This window comes from Exophiala dermatitidis, assembly GCF_000230625.1.
Source record: "Exophiala dermatitidis NIH/UT8656 unplaced genomic scaffold supercont1.6, whole genome shotgun sequence".
NCBI classification, from domain to species: Eukaryota; Fungi; Ascomycota; class Eurotiomycetes; order Chaetothyriales; family Herpotrichiellaceae; genus Exophiala; species Exophiala dermatitidis.
This window is the reverse complement of record NW_008751651.1, coordinates 352,474-372,923: the sequence shown is the minus strand read 5'-3', so window position 1 is coordinate 372,923 and position 20,450 is coordinate 352,474. Positions and strand designations below refer to the sequence as shown.

The 20,450-nt window shown below is 53.2% G+C and overlaps 7 protein-coding genes across 7 annotated transcripts; 3 read left to right on the top strand and 4 right to left on the bottom strand.

Annotated features, from left to right (window-relative positions):
* Positions 1-1,024: 1,024 nt before the first annotated feature.
* Positions 1,025-3,094, bottom strand: HMPREF1120_06972 (aarF domain-containing kinase; the record flags this gene model as incomplete). Its single annotated transcript, XM_009161184.1, has 1 exon — positions 1,025-3,094. One exon carries the CDS (start codon positions 3,092-3,094, stop codon positions 1,025-1,027), a length of 2,070 nt encoding a protein of 689 aa, XP_009159432.1.
* A 290-nt stretch (positions 3,095-3,384) lies between these two features.
* HMPREF1120_06971 (uncharacterized protein) lies at positions 3,385-5,345 on the top strand. Its single transcript, XM_009161183.1, has one exon. The coding sequence runs from the start codon at positions 4,376-4,378 to the stop codon at positions 4,904-4,906; it is 531 nt and encodes a 176-aa protein (XP_009159431.1). The 5' UTR covers positions 3,385-4,375; the 3' UTR covers positions 4,907-5,345.
* HMPREF1120_06970 (uncharacterized protein) lies at positions 5,298-7,508 on the bottom strand (the record flags this gene model as incomplete). Its single annotated transcript, XM_009161182.1, has 2 exons — positions 5,298-7,295; positions 7,362-7,508. 2 exons carry the CDS (start codon positions 7,506-7,508, stop codon positions 5,298-5,300), a joined length of 2,145 nt encoding a protein of 714 aa, XP_009159430.1.
* Positions 7,509-8,904: 1,396 nt separating this feature from the next.
* Positions 8,905-13,922, top strand: HMPREF1120_06968 (uncharacterized protein). The gene is made up of 8 exons (XM_009161180.1): positions 8,905-9,296; positions 9,407-9,690; positions 9,739-12,150; positions 12,203-12,385; positions 12,450-12,662; positions 12,718-13,344; positions 13,405-13,481; positions 13,576-13,922. The coding sequence occupies exons 3-8, from the start codon at positions 11,914-11,916 to the stop codon at positions 13,736-13,738; spliced, it is 1,500 nt and encodes a 499-aa protein (XP_009159428.1). The 5' UTR covers positions 8,905-9,296; positions 9,407-9,690; positions 9,739-11,913; the 3' UTR covers positions 13,739-13,922.
* HMPREF1120_06969 (serine/threonine kinase 16) lies at positions 9,354-11,139 on the bottom strand (the record flags this gene model as incomplete). The annotated part of the gene is made up of 2 exons (XM_009161181.1): positions 9,354-9,602; positions 9,670-11,139. 2 exons carry the CDS (start codon positions 11,137-11,139, stop codon positions 9,354-9,356), a joined length of 1,719 nt encoding a protein of 572 aa, XP_009159429.1.
* Positions 13,923-14,154: 232 nt separating the features above from the next.
* On the top strand, positions 14,155-20,019 carry HMPREF1120_06966 (uncharacterized protein). The gene is made up of 7 exons (XM_009161178.1): positions 14,155-14,705; positions 14,776-14,824; positions 14,976-15,748; positions 15,856-15,906; positions 15,997-16,121; positions 16,209-16,410; positions 16,577-20,019. The coding sequence occupies exons 1-7, from the start codon at positions 14,592-14,594 to the stop codon at positions 17,726-17,728; spliced, it is 2,466 nt and encodes an 821-aa protein (XP_009159426.1). The 5' UTR covers positions 14,155-14,591; the 3' UTR covers positions 17,729-20,019.
* On the bottom strand, positions 18,285-19,850 carry HMPREF1120_06967 (uncharacterized protein; the record flags this gene model as incomplete). The annotated part of the gene is made up of 1 exon (XM_009161179.1): positions 18,285-19,850. One exon carries the CDS (start codon positions 19,848-19,850, stop codon positions 18,285-18,287), a length of 1,566 nt encoding a protein of 521 aa, XP_009159427.1.
* Positions 20,020-20,450: the final 431 nt, after the last annotated feature.

Below are 20,450 nucleotides of genomic sequence, written 5' to 3'. Positions count from 1 at the left end.
GGAGCTGTTCTGTGGTCTGATCGACAACTACCGACCTGCCTTTCGTCTGCCCACATCCATTCATAAGCGAGATCTTGGAAGGCTTTATTCTGGAACACTGCGGAAAAGGTCCTCGTCCTCGGCTATTGCTATGGGTTCCGCTATGCCAGCCCAGACACCTAAAATACTGGCTGGTGGTGTTGCTCGGCTTTTGAAGTGCTGAGCGACTGTTTTATGGTTATTGATAGTCCTTCATTCTGTTCTATTCAGATCAGAATCATCGAAAGGTTCATTCCGAGCCGCCAGCTCCGAGGTGGCATTGAGTCCAAGGCATAAATTCAAAGGATTTCAAGAGCTTTATGCAGGCCAGAATGCTGGCCGGGGACGACACACGTGTAGCGGAATTGAGCAGCAAGCTGCAGAGCAATAGCCGGCGCTCCCATGGCAAGCGATATCGACAGGCTATCTTCCAGGCCGGTAAAACCCAATAAGCCGGTGATTCTTGGCTGACACCAAGCTATCTTACACTAGCTCGCGGTGTTTGATCGACCGAGGCCGGCACGATCAGTCCATGGCTCACTGTACAGTACGTGTGCACGAAGCACTATTCAGCTTGCACGTGTGATAAACAATGGTGATCCGAGGCGCCTGTCATTGCTCAGGTCTTGGCCTATCTTTGGTTCGACTTCCAATAGTGTGATTTTCTCGGCGCTGGCCATGGACGAAACAGCCGTCGCATGGCAGATCTGTTCTCATCCGAACACAGTCGATAAGCGCGGCAAGAGGCGCCGATGCCCGATGCTCGCGAACAGATTTGAATCTTGACGCAAACAAGGTAGAAGTGAAATCCAATATTCTAACCGCTGCTTCGAAGCAAACCCCATACGCAGGAAAAAAGGGTCCCTGGCAAGCTGGACAACGTACAAACCGACAAAACAACTTGATCCCCTGAAGCAATGAACTGGGCATAGATAGACGAAGTATAGACGTGGACAGGTGTTCAAAGGTGAGCTCTGCACTGCTGACTGTTGCTTGCACATGTGTCTCAGAAGTTTGGACTGAGTAGATCGTACTTGACACACATTTCCACGCTTTCAGCACTTGCTTGGAAGAATCTTCGCGCCTCAAGCCCGACCCAGATTTTGAGCAGCGAGAAGTCACCTTCTCGGAAACTCTTCAACACAGCACTTGGGTCGGAGGAACCCAACTGGCGCAGGATTGGCAGGGCGCTTGCGAAGAGATCAAGATCTGGGTCCAAGGTTCTGCCAATGCCTTCAAGCAACAGAATCGAAATGACCACGTTCACAAAATCACCTTCCATCCGAACGTGGTGTGATCTGACCATGCTGAGCACCTCTGACAAAACATCTCCGATCTTTATCCGACCGAGAGCGAATGTTTGGCTTTTCACGGATAGGACCAGATGTTGCATCCTTAGGGCGAAAACATCGCCGTCAATGACTGCATCAGGCTGACGACATCGTTCAATCATGAGTTTTCCAGCTTTGTATCCATCAAACTCCGCGATTGCACGGAAAAGCTCGAGAAAATTGGCTCTGTTCTTTGCATTGAGCTCAGTAACAAGACCAGTGTCGATAAAGATCAGCTGGGGACGGTATCCCTCCTTGTCAATCTCTGCCAGAGCGGCTTCCCACTCTGCTTTTTTGCCAATGTGAGGACGCAGTCGGGAGAGGACTGCTTCTGACTCGTCGATGTCGGAGGCGCTGGCTGGCTGCGTCGGGTCTTGCCGAGAGACGTAGGGGATCTTCACGTCCGGCTGGGTCGGCTTGTAGAAATTCACCATGATGTTGCCCGGGTGAAGATCTGCGTGGACAAAATTGTCTATCAAAAGCATATGCAAGAAAGCGTCCAGCCCTTCATTGGCAATCTCTTTCTGGTAAACACCACCGCCATTCTCGAGGAAGGCGGCCAATGGCAAGCCCTGCGCAAATTCCTCGACCAGAACGTTGCGTGTCGTAAAGTCGGTATAAGGGTGCGGAAACCATGCTGTGGTTCGGTTCTGGAAATGCCTGCGTAGGATGGTGAGGTTGGCTGCTTCGATGCGAAGATCGAGCTGCAACCGCATCATTTCGCCGAAGTTGGCCACCTCATTGGGAAGATCCAGCCATTCCATGGTTGGGATGGCATTGATGATGGCAGCAAAGACACCCATAATCTTGAGATCTCGGCGTACATTCCTTTCCACCTTGGGATGGAGGACCTTGATCGCCACGTACGCCGACGGTACCCGTTGCGGGCTGGATTTGACCAATGCATCCACGTTCTTCTTGATCCGGTATCTCAATCTTCGTTTGTCATGGTCGTCGAGATCACTGTCGTCCGGTTTTGCAAGGTCGGGCTTTAGCCTCGCTTTGTATACCTGCGCAATGGCTCCCACGCCCAGAGGCTTCTCATCAAATTCTACAAAGATGTCCTCAAATCGCCTGCCACCGAACGCTTCAGATATGGTCTTCTTAGTATGGTGGAGAGAATGGGCGGGCGCATTGGAGTGCAAGCCGGACATGATCCTACACATCTCGGAGGGGAAGATGTCGGACCTCGATGCAGCCCATTGCCCCAATTTGATAAAGGCGGGACCTGCTTGCTCCATTGCCCTGACCAAGAAGCCATACCACCAGAGAGTTCCGGCTCTTTCGTTGTCACGCTCTTTCTTTCGCGGTCCGATGAAGACGGCGGGGACAGTAACAATAACAGGGACAAATATAATGACCAGATAGAGGAACCGCACCCCGGTTGCCATCGGTTCGTAGATGTATTGGTCGAGGACGTAAATGACGCTCTTGTATAGTCTTCGTAGCCCGCGGGCATCCTCCGGAACTTTCTTGCTGATTTCTTCACGAGATATCTCGAGCATTTGCATCTCGGTCGTTTTGCCCTCCTTGTTGTCACCCTCGCCTATCTCGACAAAGGCCACCGGGGAGAGCGCGGTGGCAGCGGCCAGGAGGGTAGGATAACGCCGCTGGCGAGGGTCCTTGAGGCTATATTTTCGGGTCGTCCATTTTGCAAACGACTGCTGGCGTCGCGGAATGCGGCTGCAGAAGAAGACAAAACCTCTGCGGCCGAGCAGCCGGCCGAAGAGGGAGGCAGACCTCATTCAAAGATCTGAGGTGCAAGACCTCTGCGGGTGGTGAGAGGGCTCGGACTGGGCGGCAGGTAGAGCTCGGCACTCGATGGCAGAAAGGAGTAACAATTCACATTATGTTCAGGATGTTGATGGCCTTCAATTGATCAATGGCGACGTGAACCATCTGAAGCTGGTTTGACAGCGACAGCGAGGTTCAAGTTGCAGAGGCAGGAACAGAAGCGCGAGAGATGACGTCGTGGCCCTCGAGGCAGAAACGCATCTCGGCCACATTTCATCTCCACGACTTCACGCTTCGATCTTCTCATCTTACCGCCCTGTTACGGGTCAACAATCAAATCCGTTGTTCAATGAATGGTCGACAAGACACCGTACCGCGGCACACAGTGCTGGCATACATTCCATTGTAGCTGCAAAGTGCCCGACCACGACCGCAGCACCGAGACGTCGTCATGCTTAGGTACCAGCTCCTCAAAAGGCCTGATCCCCCCCAAGGCCTTACAGTACCTCAACTCAGTACAACCCCTCCCCCGGACTTATTTTGTCTGGACCTTCGAACAATCCTCTTATCCATGATGCGTACTCAGTCGTGCCCTGCGCTATGTCGCCTAGAGCACGGCATAGAAAGTGTTCTATCCCAGAAGCCTCCCTGAGGATCTCTTAGCTTGCCGGAGACGCGCAGAGAATGCTCTGAAAATGACTTCAAAATCTATATACCTAGCCTGCCATGTCCAGACATACACAATGTCAAGTGCGGGCCCCTCTTCGCGAACCTTTCAACACCATCACTTGGCGGGCAAGGTTCCAGATCCAACCGGCCAGCCTTTTCAGATTCATTCTCCGTCCTTCCATGACAAGACTGATCCAATAGACGAAAAGGTGGACTGGCAATGAGGATCCAGTCCGTTACGGCAGACATCATGCCTATTGCACTCAAGATCTACCTGGACAGATGCGATTTTCCGTCGCTGATCAACACCAAGGTTCACGGGTAAGTTCAGAGATCCATGTAACCACCCCGAAGATCGACACGATCGGGAGCCCGTAGCGGGTTTGGAAAACAACACGACCAGGGAATATCTTTTTTTCCTGAGGATTTTGAACTAGAAATAGTAGGTCTTTTATGCCGTTTAACGACTCTCTCGATCATTTATTCTGCTTCCTTTCTCCTCTTCTGCCGCTACCTATAACTTCTACAACGGCTAGCAAGCAAGCGAGCAAAAAGGCGTACACCGTTCCCTGCGTGCTCACCCCACCACCGCTGTCTCTCACTCCCCGACCCAAAGCCTCAAAATGCTTCCTCTGGCAATCTACCCGATCCCATTCATCGTGCTACTGGTCGGCCTCTTTCTAGGAGGAACGTTGGTCCACGCACAATTACCGGGAACCTGCACCATCAACTGTGCCGCCGACCACCCGGTGATGTCCCCCTGCAAGGGCGGCGAAACCGGCTATGCCCTTGACGTCTGTCTCTGCAGCAGGTTCAAGGCCAGCGACGACCCTTTCATCACCTGCATCCAACAATGTCCCTGGGAGGAACAAGTGTCGTTCGCCGGCACCTTGCCCAGCATGTGTAACCGGGTCTTGTTCCCGTATATCGACACGACAGACGGACTGGCGCCGCCGAGAGAGAATGACGAGCCCGCTGCAGGACAACCGATAGACAAGGCCGTGGATGCAACTGCAACGGCGACTGGATCTTCCTCCCAGTCGACCACGTCGAAAAGTGACGCCACCAGCTTATCGTCCAGCGCTGTATTGAGTGCATGTCTCGACGGGCTTGTCGGTGCGATTGTCGTTGGGGCTTTCCTGGCTCTGATGTGATGTGATGGAACGGTCTGGAGGAATGAATGTTGGTGTCTAAGAATGACAAAATACTGCACGGTGCTGGGGGGTTCTTGCATGAGATAGGGAGTCGACAGACCATGAGAGAGCGGAAAGAAGCGATCATACCACAAGAGAACAGGGCTATCGCCACGCTATCGACGGTTGCATGAAATGAATGATTGAATGACCAAGAAACTGGCTGTCTGGTGGGAAACGGGCGTGAAAACGAATGGAAGTAGAATGGCCCGTTCAACTCGGCGCTTTCTCTACAATACTGTACCATGTCGGATGATGAGAACGGTGATCATTGATCCTGAGCATAATGAGAAAGGAGGTTTCACCATTCTGATTAGCGCGAGTTCCATCTGGGAATGTATCTGGCCAGCTTTTACCGTCTATATCCCGACTTATTCTGCGCCTCAACATCGACATCGACGTCTTCTTTGTGATGACTACCGTCGTATCCCCCGCTTCCTTTCTGCGGCTGCCAACTATCCTCGTCGTCGTCGTCGTCGTCGTCGTCACCGCCGCCATCGTCTCTTTTGGTTCCTGTCCCATCTTCATCGTCAACTGACAGGTCGTGATCACCATCATCATCATCATCATCATCATCGTCGTCATTTTGTCCCAGTAGTCGTAGAGCCTCCTTGAGACCAAAGTACCGATCTGACGTGGACGAGCGCGAGCGGTGCTGGTGCCGTCGACGCAACCGTCGTAGTCGTGTCTTGACAGCATCGAACCCGGGCAGAAGTCGAGTAGTAAACGGACCACCACGGCCAGCCACGATGCGCCACATCAGCACACTGAAACACGACACGGCCGCAACGACCACGACAAGCACAGAAAGAGAAAGTCCAAAAGGCGCACTTGATCCGTCATGATTCAACCGATCAAAAACTTCAGTAGACCCCAAGACATTCCCGTTCTTGTCGACCGCCGCAATGCGGATATGTCTCGGGGTGTCGACATCAATGTTGACGGCGGTTTCAAAGGTTCGTTTCTTGGTGGATGATAGGTCGACGAAATAGAAGCCCAGCTTTTCGTCTTTGATTTTGTCTTTTCTTTCTTGACTTTCGTCTCCGTATTCGTATTCGTCTGCGTCTGCGTCGGCATCTTTCCCGTGTTTTTCGTATGTGTCTCGGTATTCGTCTTCGTCTTCGTGCTCGTCTTTTCCTTTTTCGTCTCGGTCTCGGTCTTCGTCTTCGTCTTCGACCCCTTCCTCGTCCTGGTCCTGTTCTTCGACTCGGACTTCGTCCTCGTCTCCAACTCGACCCTGCAAAACCCACCGATCAACCTCAGTCGCCCCATTCCAACTAACATAAATCACATCATCATCCTCGACCCAAAAATCCGGCGCCGTAGTCGGCTTCCCCACCCAGCTCGAACTTCGGAAAGTGCGATAATTCTTGACCCATCCAAATCCAAACGTGACCTCGGGGGCGAGATGGACATCGCAAAGGACACTGCCATCGGCGTCGAACTCGGTGTATGCGGGCGCATAACCCCATCCTACCAGTGCGTGCGAGTCACCAATACCATGGTGGCTACTGCCACTGCGAACGCCACCAGACTCCAAGTCCGGCTCCGGCTCAGGCTCCCGCTCCCGCGGTGGCAGCAACTGAACCGACCCCTGACTTCCAACCAGCAAATGATCCGGATGCACAAACTGCCTGACCAGCCTGGCCGTCATATTCTGCGTGTCGAGCTCGACAACAAGACCGCGACTGAACTCTGCATTCTTGGACTGGGAATCATATTTCCCATTATCGAAGATTGTAAGTATCAGCACCCTACCGTTGCCATCACCGTTTTCGTCACCCTTGTGCACAGTGGCATGATGTTGAAAGGAAAAGTTCGTCGCGGCCCCCTCCGATAAATCAGTAAACTGGTTCTTCTTTCCCCCCAAAATCCAACGTATCGAGCCGTCTGGTCGAATACACGTCACGGTGTGCATGTAGCGCGAGGAAATGTAGTATTCACCTGTCTCCTCGTTCTTGTCGATACTGTTGATGTGGAAAAAGTCCCATGCCGAGTCTTTGGTTGTGCCGATCAATGATCTCGATGTTGTCCGCCGACCTGAAAGGTCCAAAACTGGACGTCGGGCCTCGGCTTCAATGGTGTGATATGTATCTTGGACGTGATAATGGTCGGAGGCGCGCCATTCGAATAAAAGTTGACCTGATTCAATGTCGATTTCTTGGAATAGACTGTCGTAGATCCAGCCTGTCCCCGCTACGCCGAATGATGACAGATCGGCCTGCTTGGGCTCGTAGATGGTCATTAAAGCAGTGTTGTTTCGGGTGATTTTGAATTCGTGCAAGTCGCCCATGAGACCACGGTCACCGGATGGAGAGATTCTTTTGTATAATTGGTAAGAAGAGTCCAGCTAGAAGAAACAAGATGTTAGTTTCTTTGGGGGTCCTGTGTGTGATGAACTGATGTTTGTCCTTACCATGACATATGAACCGGTGCCAAAAGTGCCACTGTCCTCACCCGTCCAAAACGTCAGGTAGTCATGACCTCTGTACTGCTGCACTTTAAAGTCCATGGCCTGTCCGTACCGGTCCTCCATCCAGACCAGTTCACCACGTGCGTCCATGATGATCGGCCCGGGATGAGGCACCATGTGGCCCCGAGGAGAGATGAATGTGTGTCCGTCATCGCATCGCTTGTCCCATTGCACAAAGTTCACTTCTGGTGGTTCAAGGCTGAACGATTTGAATGACTGGCGAGGAACAAGTCCATGGAGAAGACCCCAGTCATAAAACTTGGATCTAAGTTCGCCGTACTTTGGCGGTTCGACATTGGGTGGTTGGAAGCCCGCACAACTTGAGGGCAATACCAATACAACGACCGCACAGATGGACAACCAGGCGCACAGAGTCAAGTGCAATCGAAATTGCCACATCACACCGATCGGACACTATCAAGCTTTGGCAAGGGCGTGCCTATGCCTGGCATGAAGAGAAACGCCGAACAGCAAGATGAATAAAAGAAGCAAAAGTCGAAAAAGCTTCAATGACTACCTACTACTAGCCAAGAAGGCCATGATCTTTGGCTGTTTGCTCCGATATACGGTAGTAAAAGCAAGACCTGGGTCGCAACAACCACAAGTTGGCTTGGCTTGGCTTGGATTTGGCCAGGGGAACACGACGCATGGCCGGCATTGCCACGCACTGCCCGTGCAGCTAGCTTCGAGTAGCAGTCGAAGAGAACCATGGTATGGTCAAATTATCCGGTTGATAGGGGTCCAAACGTGCCATTCGCATCTTTCAATCTCAATCTTGCAGAGAAGAGGACGCGTCCGCAGAAAATACCAAGACACCAAAACCTGGGATCGTCAATGCCAACCATGCCGGAGTGGAACCCGACACGTCACATTGGTCAGTGAGAGCGGGTGGCTGCCGAAAAGGAGGGCAGGGCTTGAAAATCCACCTACCACATTGCGCCAGGTTGGCCGAGCCTTGCGATAAGATAGACAGATACGACGTTGTACTCGGCAGTAGTAGACAGCCGGTCGACATCCACGTCCACATCCTTGTTGGGGGACAGAAGCACCTACTTGGGTACCTACAGTGCCATGCGCCGGCACCACTCATGGGGCAGTTCTGCCAATCGAGGGAACTCGACAGCATGGTGGGTGGATGGATATGCCAGTGCCAGCTCCAGTACCAAACTCAGAGATAAAAGTGGTGGGTAGAACTGGAGTGGTAGTGATAGCCCACGCGAGGACGGGAAGCACATACGAATCGAACTCGCAAGCCATCTCCATTGTAGTCGCGTGCGCTCGACCCGGTTTTGGCCAAAGATCGAAAGATCGTCCAAGACTCGATTCATGGACATCCATTAGGCCTCCGCCAGCTTGCCAACTTCCACCCGTTGACGCAGCCTTTGGGTTTTAAGCGAGCTTGTTTAGACTTGGCGGTTCCGCACGTCAATCCCGTCTTTGCCGTTCAAGTTCAGTTTCATATTCTGTGATCAGTCTTGTCTGGCTTCAAACCGATGTGTGTGCATTTATCTGCAGATGGGTTGAAGGCTTTTCTGGGCCATGGAAAAGTCTGCGTTTTGCTCTGCTGTGCCACCGTATGAGCGAAAAAGAAAAAAAATTGTCGTCAGTGGCTGTCACGTGATGACTGCTGACTACTCGGCGATTGGTGAAGGCTTCAAGTTGCTGCACAGTGCTGGTGCTGCTGAGCAGGTAGTATGGCGCCGGTTTCCAGGTCTTCTCCTTGGACAACTTGAACCCTAATATTTCATCTCTCATGGACACCTTCATCAATGACCCTTACTGAGAAGCACCCAATGCGTGGTTCACGGATCGCATGGCAGCGCCGGTTGATTGATATACTGAATGAAGCATCGCTGACCTCTGGGTCGAATATACAACGTACAGTCTCATTCTCATTCCTTCTCACGTACATACACTACACTAATCCATCCCATCCTACAACGGCCTCTCCTTATATTGCCTCCGGGCATAAAACTGATACTTTGAAGCCGTGCGCGCCCGGAAAGTCTTGCCCCACTTGATGAAAACGCCAAAGCACAACAAAATGGCCATGGCGATGAGTAGGATCGTGACCAGGACCCATTTCAAGCCTACTTGCTTGACCCACGGGGTGAGAGCAAAAATAAACGCAGTGCTGAAAGTGTTGCGCACCACCGTCACGGCGACCAAGGCGTCACCGATCACCTAATCAAAAAATTGTCAGCTCAACTGGTTTCCACAAATATCACAAGCAGATCCTCTCCAAACTTACCTCTTGGTACGAGTCTGTCAGGTAGGTCACGATCAGACTGTTGATGGGCGCCACGCCAATGTTGTACAGCACCAGGCCGACGGCAATGATGGGCCATGACAGATGGTTGTTGAGACCGATGCCGAAAAGAAGGGCTCCCACAGGAACGAAGAGGAGGAAAGGAGCGATACACCATAGTCGCATCTCCGGGTCGTAGATACCACCGTATTTGCGACGCGACAGGAAAACAATCCACCAATCACTCATGGGTCCCACGATCAGGGCGCCGATGCTGACTCCGATCACTCTGGGAAGAGCCATGAGGCCGACTTGGTCGGTGCTGAAGTTGTAGGGTGCCTGAGGTAGGTATGTGGACATGGTGGTGGACATGACGTCGCCCAGGCCTACTAGGATACCGTAGACTAGAGCCGCATATCCAATGGCAGGGATGGTGACCAGCAGCATCAAAGGCTGGTACATGTGCCGGAAGAAGGTGCCGTTGGATCCGACGGTGGACGAGGTGGTGGTGGTGATGGCCAGCCGTTGCCGGTAAGTTTTTCGCGGCAGGTTCGGGTTGATGTGCACCTTGTAAAGAGCATTGTCCTGTGGCGAACCCTCCTCGACCGCTTGCATGATGGACGTATCCTTGGGATCAGCTGTCGTGGTCGATTTTTCTTCGCCGTCCATGGATTTTGGCGCCTTGTCTGGGCTTTCAGACACGCCAGGCGCTTGTTGGTGCCGGTCCTCGTCACCTTCAGCAGACGAAAGACTGGGAGGGCAGAATTTGGTTTCTTCATAAAAGAAAAAGACCAGAGGGATGGCCACGCCGAAGAAGATGGCGTTCCACCACCAAATCCATCTCCAGCCTTGTCCTTTGGCCACGAATCCTGCAATGAGCATCCCACCATAGCTGGCCAGCAGCCACACCCAGACATAAATGGCATTCATCGTCCCTCGCTCGTGCACAAAGAAGACGTCGGCGATTGTCATCTGCACGATCGACTCGGCAAGACTTGCGAACAGACATGACAGAACGTTGATCAGCATCAAATCGGCCACCGATTTCATCTTCGCTTGCCAAATGCTAAGGCCGAATTGTAGTACCGTGCTGAAAAGGTACACAGGCCGGCGGCCGTATTTGAGAGCGAATGGGATCAGCAGAAGAGAACCCAGTGCAAGACAAGCGCAGCCGACGGCGTAACTGTCGTTGAGGATTTCGTATGAGTAACCCAACTCTTTGTGCATAGGTGCCCATGTCGGCGTAGGGGCGTTGATGAACTCGGCCACCATGGCGACATAGAAGCATACGAGCAAAAAATTGAGGTACTTGCGCCATTTCGGCCAGTTGAGCGGATCGTTGGGATCCTCCGTCGGTCGTGGTTGCAGGATAATGTCTTTCCCATCCCTCACCCTCGTGTCCTCCAGGCGCACCGTTCCTGGAGGCCACATGCCGGAGCTGCAAGTGTCGCCATTGCCCAGAGACGAAGCCATATTGAACGCACAACACAGCTGAGGTCAGGTCAGGGTGCAGGTCGTGGGGTGATAGTTTGTGTGGAGGGTTGGACTGGGGACAGTGTCACCTCGAATGAAGGGCAACCAGTGGGTGTTTATAATGGCGGCTCTTCCACTGACTCTGCTGCATATCCTCGGCCCTCATTGGTGGCAATACCCAGCAATTGACAAACAGGAGTTTATCTTGAGATAAGCGTTCGATCCGGGCCCAGTCTGGCCCGTGGCGACTCGAGCTGTGATGTTAACGCATGGATCTGGTCATACCCTGGACATCATGGGACAGTCTGGAGTCCATTTTCCCTGGAGAAGTCGAGGTTTGTCGTTGAGAAGGTTTTGCGGATTGGTGGAAGGGTCCATAACCACCGGCATGGCCCGCCAATAGGGATAGCCAAGTGGGGTCCAAGCACGCGACGGTGCGAGACAAGGCTCGCAAAAGAACGACGTCCGACCTCAAAGACTCGGCAGTGGCAGTGAGCAGCAACACTGTCAGTAATCAAGGGTGTGGACCGGGAGTTGATAGATGGTCGGGAGGAGTAACCAGCGACATCTCTTCGCGATCCTTATCTTGCAACGCTGACTGTTTCCTTGAGTTACTCTGCTCGCCTGCTGGAGAAGATCCGTTCGAAGTAGAGTGGACTTGTGAGGTGGAGTTGTCTATCGTGGTATATATCTTTCTGTTATCTTTTGATATCCGCAAAAGAACCGGCAGTTGCTGCTAAAATCTGCTCACGCTGAACGCCGAACTGCATCATCATGGCAGGATCGAAATCCCAGACTGGCGCTCCCGCCAACGCTGTCCCAGCAGGACCAGGGCACGAGCAGGAACCCAAGGAAATCAAAGCAGCCACTCCGCCATACTCTGATTTCCCCAAGCGACATGGCCGTTCCCTGTCACATTGGTTGGCAATAGTCCAAGGCGATCCTCTCTTGGCCCATCGTACCACCGACGATTTGCCATCTTCGGCGGACATTGTGGTCATCGGCTCTGGAGTAAGTCAACCACTAAGTGGAATAATGACAGATGGACTGATGCCTTTGACAGATGACCGGGACGTTGGTGACCAAGGCCTGCCTGGAGACCTGGCCTAATAAAAGAGTCGTGGTGCTTGAAGCCAATGACTTCTGCTCTGGGGCCACCGGACGCAATGCCGGCCACTGCAAGCCCGACCAATGGCGTGGATTTGCGGAATACCAGAAGCAATTCGGCACTCAACAGGCGCTCAAGGTATATACGCCAGTCTACGATATAGAGATATTCAGGAATGAAGACACTGACTGGGTTTTGACAGATCCTGCAAAACGAGCAACAAACCTGGTCCAACTTGGTCAAGTATGTCCGCGAAAACAATGTCGACTGTGACCTGTGGGTTGGTGACACTCTTGACGTGCCCATGACTCCAGAAATCGCGAAGGCCGCCAAGCAGGATTTTGAAAGCTACAAGGCAGCAGGCGGCAAAGTTGACCATATCAAGGTCACACAAGATCCCGCCGAAGCAACAAAGGTGAGATTGGGTCCAATCCAACAGTTTGCATGCCATTCGCTGATAGCACATCAAGATCTCCCGCGTTAAAGAGGCACAGGCGTGTTATGCCTGGCCTGCTTCGACTCTTCATCCATGGAAGCTTGCGGCGTATGTGATGCGCGAGAACATCAAGAAAGGTGCCAACCTTCAAACACACACCGTCGCTAGGCGTGTGAGGCAATCTCCCCGGAGCTCTGGGAAATGGATTGTTGAGACAGACCGCGGAGAAATTGAGTGCTCACAAGTTGTCCATGCGACCAATGCGTACAGCGCTGCGCTGGAGCCGTCCCTAAGTGGACTCATCCGTCCCATCCCTCACATCTGCACCAAGGTCGTGCCTCCTGAGACCTTTTCAGGATCCAAGAGACTTCAAAACTCATATGGTGTGCTCCTTCCGAATCGTGCACTGATCACCATTAATCCGAGAACCACCTCGGATGGGCACGTCCTTTTCGGCGGCAGCAACCCGGGCCAGCCACGATTCGAGAAGTGGTTGGAGGAGCACGGCAGTCTATATACAGATGATGGTCTGACAGGGTTCAAGCCCATCACGGAAGCCGTCCGGAGTTTCGCACAGTCTCAGCTGGTAGATTGGGCCGATGAGTTCAAGAACCCCGAGGGTGCCATCAACCAACGGAGCTGGAGCGGCATCATTGGACTGGTACGTCCCCTAGTCATGGATGATGGTTGAGAGCATGATGAAATCTAACCTCACTTGCAGAGCGCGGACGGAGTGCCCTTCGTGGGTCAGTTGCCTGGGCTTCCAGGCCAATGGGTCTGTGCTGGTCATCATGGGCAGTAAGTTGAAACCACGCATTTTGTTCCACCCATGCCTTTCCACCTCGAATCCCCCAACGTCCGTATGCAGATCTTGCTAGACTAACCATCACAGTGGAATGGCCCGAATCTTCACCGCTGCCCCGGGGCTTGTTCAGCTGATGGCTGGGAAGCCTTGGGCAAGCACCGAGTTGCCGGACGTCTACCAGATCACACCGGCACGAGTTCAACAGCTGAAACGCCTCATGTCTTCGGGTTCGAGACTGTCCAAACTTTGACCGGCGATGGTGGTATAATAGACTAGATAGCCAAAGATTGCTAGAGCGAAGCCTTTGTGCTTGATAGACTGGCTAGAAGAATGGGCGTCGGTTGAATCAAACACTTCCTTCGAGCATTGAGTGCCATGCCAGTGCCAGTGTAGTACTCACTTCCATTACAGGCCAAGGGATGTGCCACTAGTACCGCTAACGTCTTTAGTGGACAGTAGTGTGACATGGCAAAAAAGAAGGTGGACATGCTAGCACGGCGCTTGCACTTTCTCACAACTCACTTTCAATGTGTAATTGGCTTAAAAGGTAGAGTATTGCCCGGGCAGGTAGCTTAGCCGGAACACGCCACCTACTAGTAGGTGCCCGCCGTTTACTAGCAGGCACTAGTACAACGTTAGTATTCCCATAAGTCCGGGGCCTTTACCAGACCGCGGGTAGCACCACAGATACCAGCTATGTCGAACAGATCTCCCGCAATCTGAATGACGGTCAAGACCTGCCCACGGCTCAGTTGGCAACATAATCCAACCCACAGGTCTCGGAGGCTACGCTCGTCCTCGCCGGCCGTGACAGCCTGGGAGAGAGCAGATTGGAGAATCTTAAACGGACCGACCGTGCGTAATCTGGGGCCGCCTTCCGATGGAGCGAGCGATAAGCCACAGGAAATCTCCGCCGTCCACGTTCAATTTGTGGATGAGGATATAAAGCTAAACTCAACCCCAGACCGAAGACCTTCCCGTCGTTCCTGATACTCTTACTTTCTTAGTACTGTGCCTAGGTATGTTGTTCGGACATGCGTGAACGAGTACCCCATTCGAAGGCTCCAATGCAGCAGTGAACTGCCGCTTTGACACCATGCAAGATGCAAGAATACAAGTTCCCCCATGAGCGACAAGCCCGAGGCAGCAGACATCGGACAAGGACGTCCAACAGGACCTTGATCGCATGTATCAACTGCAAGGAGAAGAAGCTGAAGGTAGGAGGACCTCCGCAATATTCTTACGAGGCCTCGAAACCACACACCGGCTAACCTGGCACTGCTGTAGTGTGACAATAACCCCTCGGGATGTGAAAACTGCCTCCGGTTCGGATCAGGTAAGTCACGGACATGAGTCCTGCCCCTCCAACCCTCCGTGGGGACCAAGCAGGGGCCACTCCCACCAGAGCGCAACAGCTACTTCTACCGCCCCGTTGTAGGGCGGTAATGGAAAGGTCTCGACATGGTGCTGACGCAGATATTCACCAGTTTGCCTGGTTGAGGATCCAGCAACCAGGCGCCAGCAGCCGCGGAATTACCTCGCCACTCTGGAACAACGCGTGGCCTTCCTCGAGGGCATTGTGAATCAATATCAGTGCCACGATCCCGCCCGTAATCATCCTCAACACCAGGCCGGCCATGTCCAACAACCACAACCCGAACCTGGCCAAATCCCATCATATGGAGTCGGTACCCCTTTTGAAATAGGACAAGGCCAGTATTCACCAGGCGGCGGAGTTCCGTCAAATGCGCCGGCACATACGCCTGTGCATGTGAACAATCCGGGCGATGAAACACATGCACAGGGGCCGGACGGGCTCGACGAACTGGCCTCCAAAGTCGGTCTGCTGAGCCTGAACGCCGCCGGAGCTGAACCCCATTATCTGGGCACATCGTCAATTTTCGCCTTCTCCCGAGTCATCAACTCGGCCCTGCGCAATGTGTTTTTGAGGAAACCTCAAACCACTGTCGGCAACAACAATGACAGTGACAGCTATGCCACCCGCAGTGCCGCCGACCCTTCTACAGCATCGCCCCGGGGAATTGACGAAGACAATGATTACGAGGTACCCACGCCGTGTCTACTGCCAGAGTACCCGGTGGCTGTCCAGCTCAGCAACGCTTACTTCCAAAACATCCACTATCAATACCCCTTCCTGCACGAGCCAACGTTTCGGCTGTGGGAGGCCACGCTGGTAGGCAAGCGTGCCGGCTTCGACACGCTGATCTCCAACCCCATCCCTCTATTTTTCTTGAACATGGTAAGTATACAAAATTTTCTACCGGGTGGCTGCGATCTACGCCGAGTTTGGCTCGTACTTCTCCTCTCTTTGTGGATGGAAAGGGTTGACACGTCTACCACATACAGGTATATGCCGTTGGCGCTTTACTGTTACCAAATCTGGGATACTCCGCCGAGGTAAGCAAATAGTCCGACCGGTGACATACAGTGTCAGACTTTTGGAACTTGAGGAGTTGACGCAGTTTCTCTGATTTTGCTTTCTTGCAGCGACTGTACATGTCAGCACAGTTGTACGTCGACAACGTCATGGCCCGCGATAACCTGGAATCCATCCAGGCTATCTTGTGCTGTGCCGTGTATTCCGTCTGGTCTTCGATCGGCACCTCTCATTGGTATGTTGTAACCAGCTTAGCTTCGCCTTGGTGTCGAGTCCTTTGGTGTCGATATTTGAGCGCTGATCAAGACTCCACTTTGTGTAGGAAGCTGGCCGGACTGGCGCTTCGACAGTGCATTGATCTCGGGTATCATCGCAGCTGTAAGCACTTGAGGTCGTCGACGACAGACCCGCTACGGTTGGAGCTGCGGAAGAGGGTCTTTTGGTGTGCCTACTCGATGGAGTGTCAGTCGGCCGTCATGCTGGGGCGGCCTCTGGCCTTGCGCGACCAAGAAATTGATGCTGAGGTAAGTATGAGACGACGCACGGCAACATGCGGCGGAGGGAGTTCATGTGCTGTTTGGCAGATAGACCGAACCCGACGTCTCTGCAACCGCACATGTCGTCATCCCCAGGACCCCATGTTGTTCACATAGATGAGAACCAGACTAATCGGCATGGCTGTTTTCACAGTATCCCAGCGACGCAGCAGACGTCTGCGGCGCGTTTGGAAGCTCTTCAGGGGATTCCTCGACCAACCTCACCATGACACGAGCGATCCACACGTTCCGCGGCCGTCGTATTCTCGGCCGAATCCACACGACCATCTATCTCGACAGCATAAATCCTGAGCAGAACCCAGGCTGTGCTGCGCAGCGGATTCAGCAGCTCCGTGGGGATCTCGAGAGCTGGCGAGCAGCAATTCCTCCGACCATGCCCCGGCCCATCGAGGCACAACCTCTCGTGTTGTTTGGGACGCAGGACTGGTTCGAGATGGAATACAACTATGCCATCTTGCAGTTATATCGAGTCCAGATCATTGGCAATCATCATCGTCCACAAAATCCTCATTTCACCACCACCACCAACACCACGTCGACCTCCGCCAGTACTACTGCTGCTACTACTGCGGCCACCACCGCTATGGGGCCGAACGCGGAAGCAGATGCAGCCGCAGATGCCGACGGCATCTTTCTCAGCTGCCTTCGAGCCGCAGAGCGTACGTGCCATATCTACCGCCGGCATTTCCTGGGCAGGCCGACAAACTACACCTGGGCGGCGCTGCACGAGCTCTTCCTCGCCGGCTTGACGTATCTCCATTGTCTGTGGACGTCTCCGGCTGCACGCGCAGTGACTCGCCAAGGACAGGTCAGTAACACATGTACCGACTGTACAATTGTCCTGGTTATAATCGCGGAACGCTGGAGCGCCGCGGCTCCCTACCGAGACATTTTCGAGGCGTTGGCCAATCTCACCATGACCATGATGGATGAAAAGGCTGGTGGAGACTGGACGACGACTGGGGTGGGAACAGGAGCCAGCACCATGTTGCCGAACAACACCCCTGGCGGCGTGAATATGACTCTTGCATCATCGGCCCGCCCATTTTACGACGACAACGATGACGATGAGGGTGACAGCGGCGACTTCTACTATCCCTTGGAAGCACCAGCGGCGACCGCCGGGGAGAGAAGCTCAAGCTCAAATCTGATGGAGTGGATGACCTCGATAGCCGACACCGGCATGTCCGAGGGTTTGGATGGGTTATTGTCGAGTTTGATAGGCGACTTGCCGCCGTTGCGACATCATGAGGACGGGTTTCCACACTCTTGGCAGGGCGAATGAGAGGAATTGCAACGGCGGTTATGAAGAAAGAGAGTCGAGTCTCTCCTGTTGGACAGACTTGCTCAAAAGACAGCAAGTCTCGTCGAGGCGCTGGCGCCCCAACCGCACCAACTCAGCATGAAACTCGTGACAAATGCTGAAGCCCGCCGTTCGACCAGCTCCACTGAGAGGTTTGCGAAGGCAATCGTTTGGGTCGGCATGGGGTTGGCGTCGGATGCCGCTTTTGCCTTCGTCGTAGTTGCCCCTACGTTCGTGAAAGCAAATGCCGGTAAGCAGAAGCGACTTCGGTCAACCACGCCATCGATCATAAGACGGGCAGCAAATTGCCTTTACAGATGATACTGTTTGCACCCCAACGGCCGTGAGCCTCCATGGCCAAATCAGACCCGCACTGCGCTCAACACCATCTTGTCACCTCAAATCTCAGAGGATGAAACCCATGCTGGATTTACGGGACCTGGCCGTACGATATCGCACCGAGATCGCGACAAGGGAGCCGTTCTGCTGAACAACTGGAGCGTTTCCATGTGGAACAGCTGGCGCCATAACCGGGCCGTCAATACCAATTATGCCCCGCCTCTCCGAGATGTTCCCTGTTTGGGTTCATGGAAACTATTTTCTGCCCTGGAATCTGGTCGACCGTGAACTGGGATTCAAAGACACCCGAGATCGCCCGTTTGCCCAGTGCTTTGAACGAATCGAATGCCGCTTCTCCATTGCAGGATGCCCATTCGGGAGTATAGGGCGACGAGCCGTCTCCCAAGTCACTCCATCTGGTGACGACAATGGCATGCTTGAACAGTTTCGTCGGATCCGTCCTGTCTTCCTGCATCCGCACTTCGATTAAATACTCGGAGGGACATTCTGGACACCGACGCATAGGTTTGCATTGAGGACACAGCGTCACGACGGGACTAGGTCTCTCCATTCTCTGCCTCACTCGTGCAGCCGCACCAGCAATCCCGCTCCCCACCACCGGTTCAGGCAGATGACTCAATGCACATTTAACCGAAGGCATCAATTCGCCATCTTTCCAATGCGCACAGACGGAGAAGTAGGGCGTGAAATTCTCATTAGGGGAGTAAAGCAGCTTGCGGAGTCCTGCGGGTGGCAATGCAGGTTCTGCAAATGCCGAGCTGATGACGCGCATCAGTAGATGCCCGTTGACCACTGCATAGCGCGTCTGATGGGTCCATTCGCTATCTCGGTCCTTGTACCGACGACTCATTGAGTCGATGGGGATCCCGTAATCCAGAGAGTACTTGTCGGCTCGGAGGATGAGTTGGACGAAAGGGAAGGGTAAGGTTTTACCCACCGTCAACCGCATCCGCGAGACTTTCTTGTCCGGGTTAAAGGCATTGGGACAGTTGAATAGGGGATTGGCGATGTTTGTGGGTCGCAGGATCTCTTGACCCTTGTGGATTCGAAGATGGTAGATCGCACAGGGGAAACAGAGCAGATGGTCCGGGAGGTCCTGGTCGAGTCTGTTCAGGAACTCGATTTTCCGGTAGTGCGCTTCGTCGCTAGCTGTATTGAGGACGTGCCATGCATTGGTGCCGACGATACCCAGAAAAGGTTTGCATGAAAAGGCCAGACTTGCTGCGTCCACTGGGTCCAAATAGTCCACGACACGCTTCCAGACCCTCCTGGCAAGCCGGGACACGAACTCGGAAGCAGGTTGAGCTGGGATTCCGGCGAAGAGAAGCTGCGTTTTCTCGGCCAGCGATTCGGCAGAGTCGCGATACGCCAGACTGTGTAACATCTCGGTATGGTCCTTTCGTTCGCCGGTTTGGGCGTCCCGTTCCCATTCATCTGCCAGACTGATTGCCGGCATGGGCGGGTGATGTTGGTGTGTGCGATTGGCGCCATGTTGTCGTAGATTGGTGTTTGATTTGGTTGAGCGAAGATTGGGCGTCGACTTTTTCCGTAGTTTGTTGGCCGGTCTTGGACTTCGAGTGTCTGCTTGCTCGAGTTTCAAGTTGGCTTTTTCTTTCTCAATACTGTTGCATTCCGTGACGGAAGAGGCCCTTGTAGAATGAGACGGGTTGGGGCTTCTTGATTGTTTTGATCGGAATAGATTCAGGAAACCCAGTGACTTCTTTCGGCGCATTGGGTCGGCCATTTTGGCGGGATCTTTGTCTGAATATCAAATCAACCCTGGTGAAGTAGAGGCCCTGTAAGGCTTAGATCGCAGTGGTAGGCCTATGGGTTCGCGTAGTGTAATGAGACGTATGGAGGCAGCGCGACATCTGGGACAGCTTTCCCGGGTCAAGTTCAAGACATGCAGACCACAGCCACCATGACCTTTTCTCTCCCAAGGCTTTTGAAGATCAATTACTGTACAATAGTTGAGACAAACAGTTGTCAACATCCGCCCACAGCCGCGAGAAACTTTGCAGCGCTCCAATCAAAGAAATTGCCGCGTTATGTAATCGACGGGTTCTTCGTACAGATAAAAGATTTGACGGTGAAAGTCCTACCGGTACGAGTAAAGCAATGCAGCATTTGAGACAACGAGAACAGGAATAAGACCAGGCAAGATGGCCGGGGTGCTGTAGATGGATGTGCTATACTAGTAGTCAAGTGAGTGTTGTCGTGGTCCGGCTTCACCACATGTATACTATGAACGCTACTCAACAACATACGTCAAGTCCTGGTAAAGTCCTAGCGCGGCAGCTCTACTGAGTGGCCAGCAATGAATGCATTCGATGAGAAGTAGATA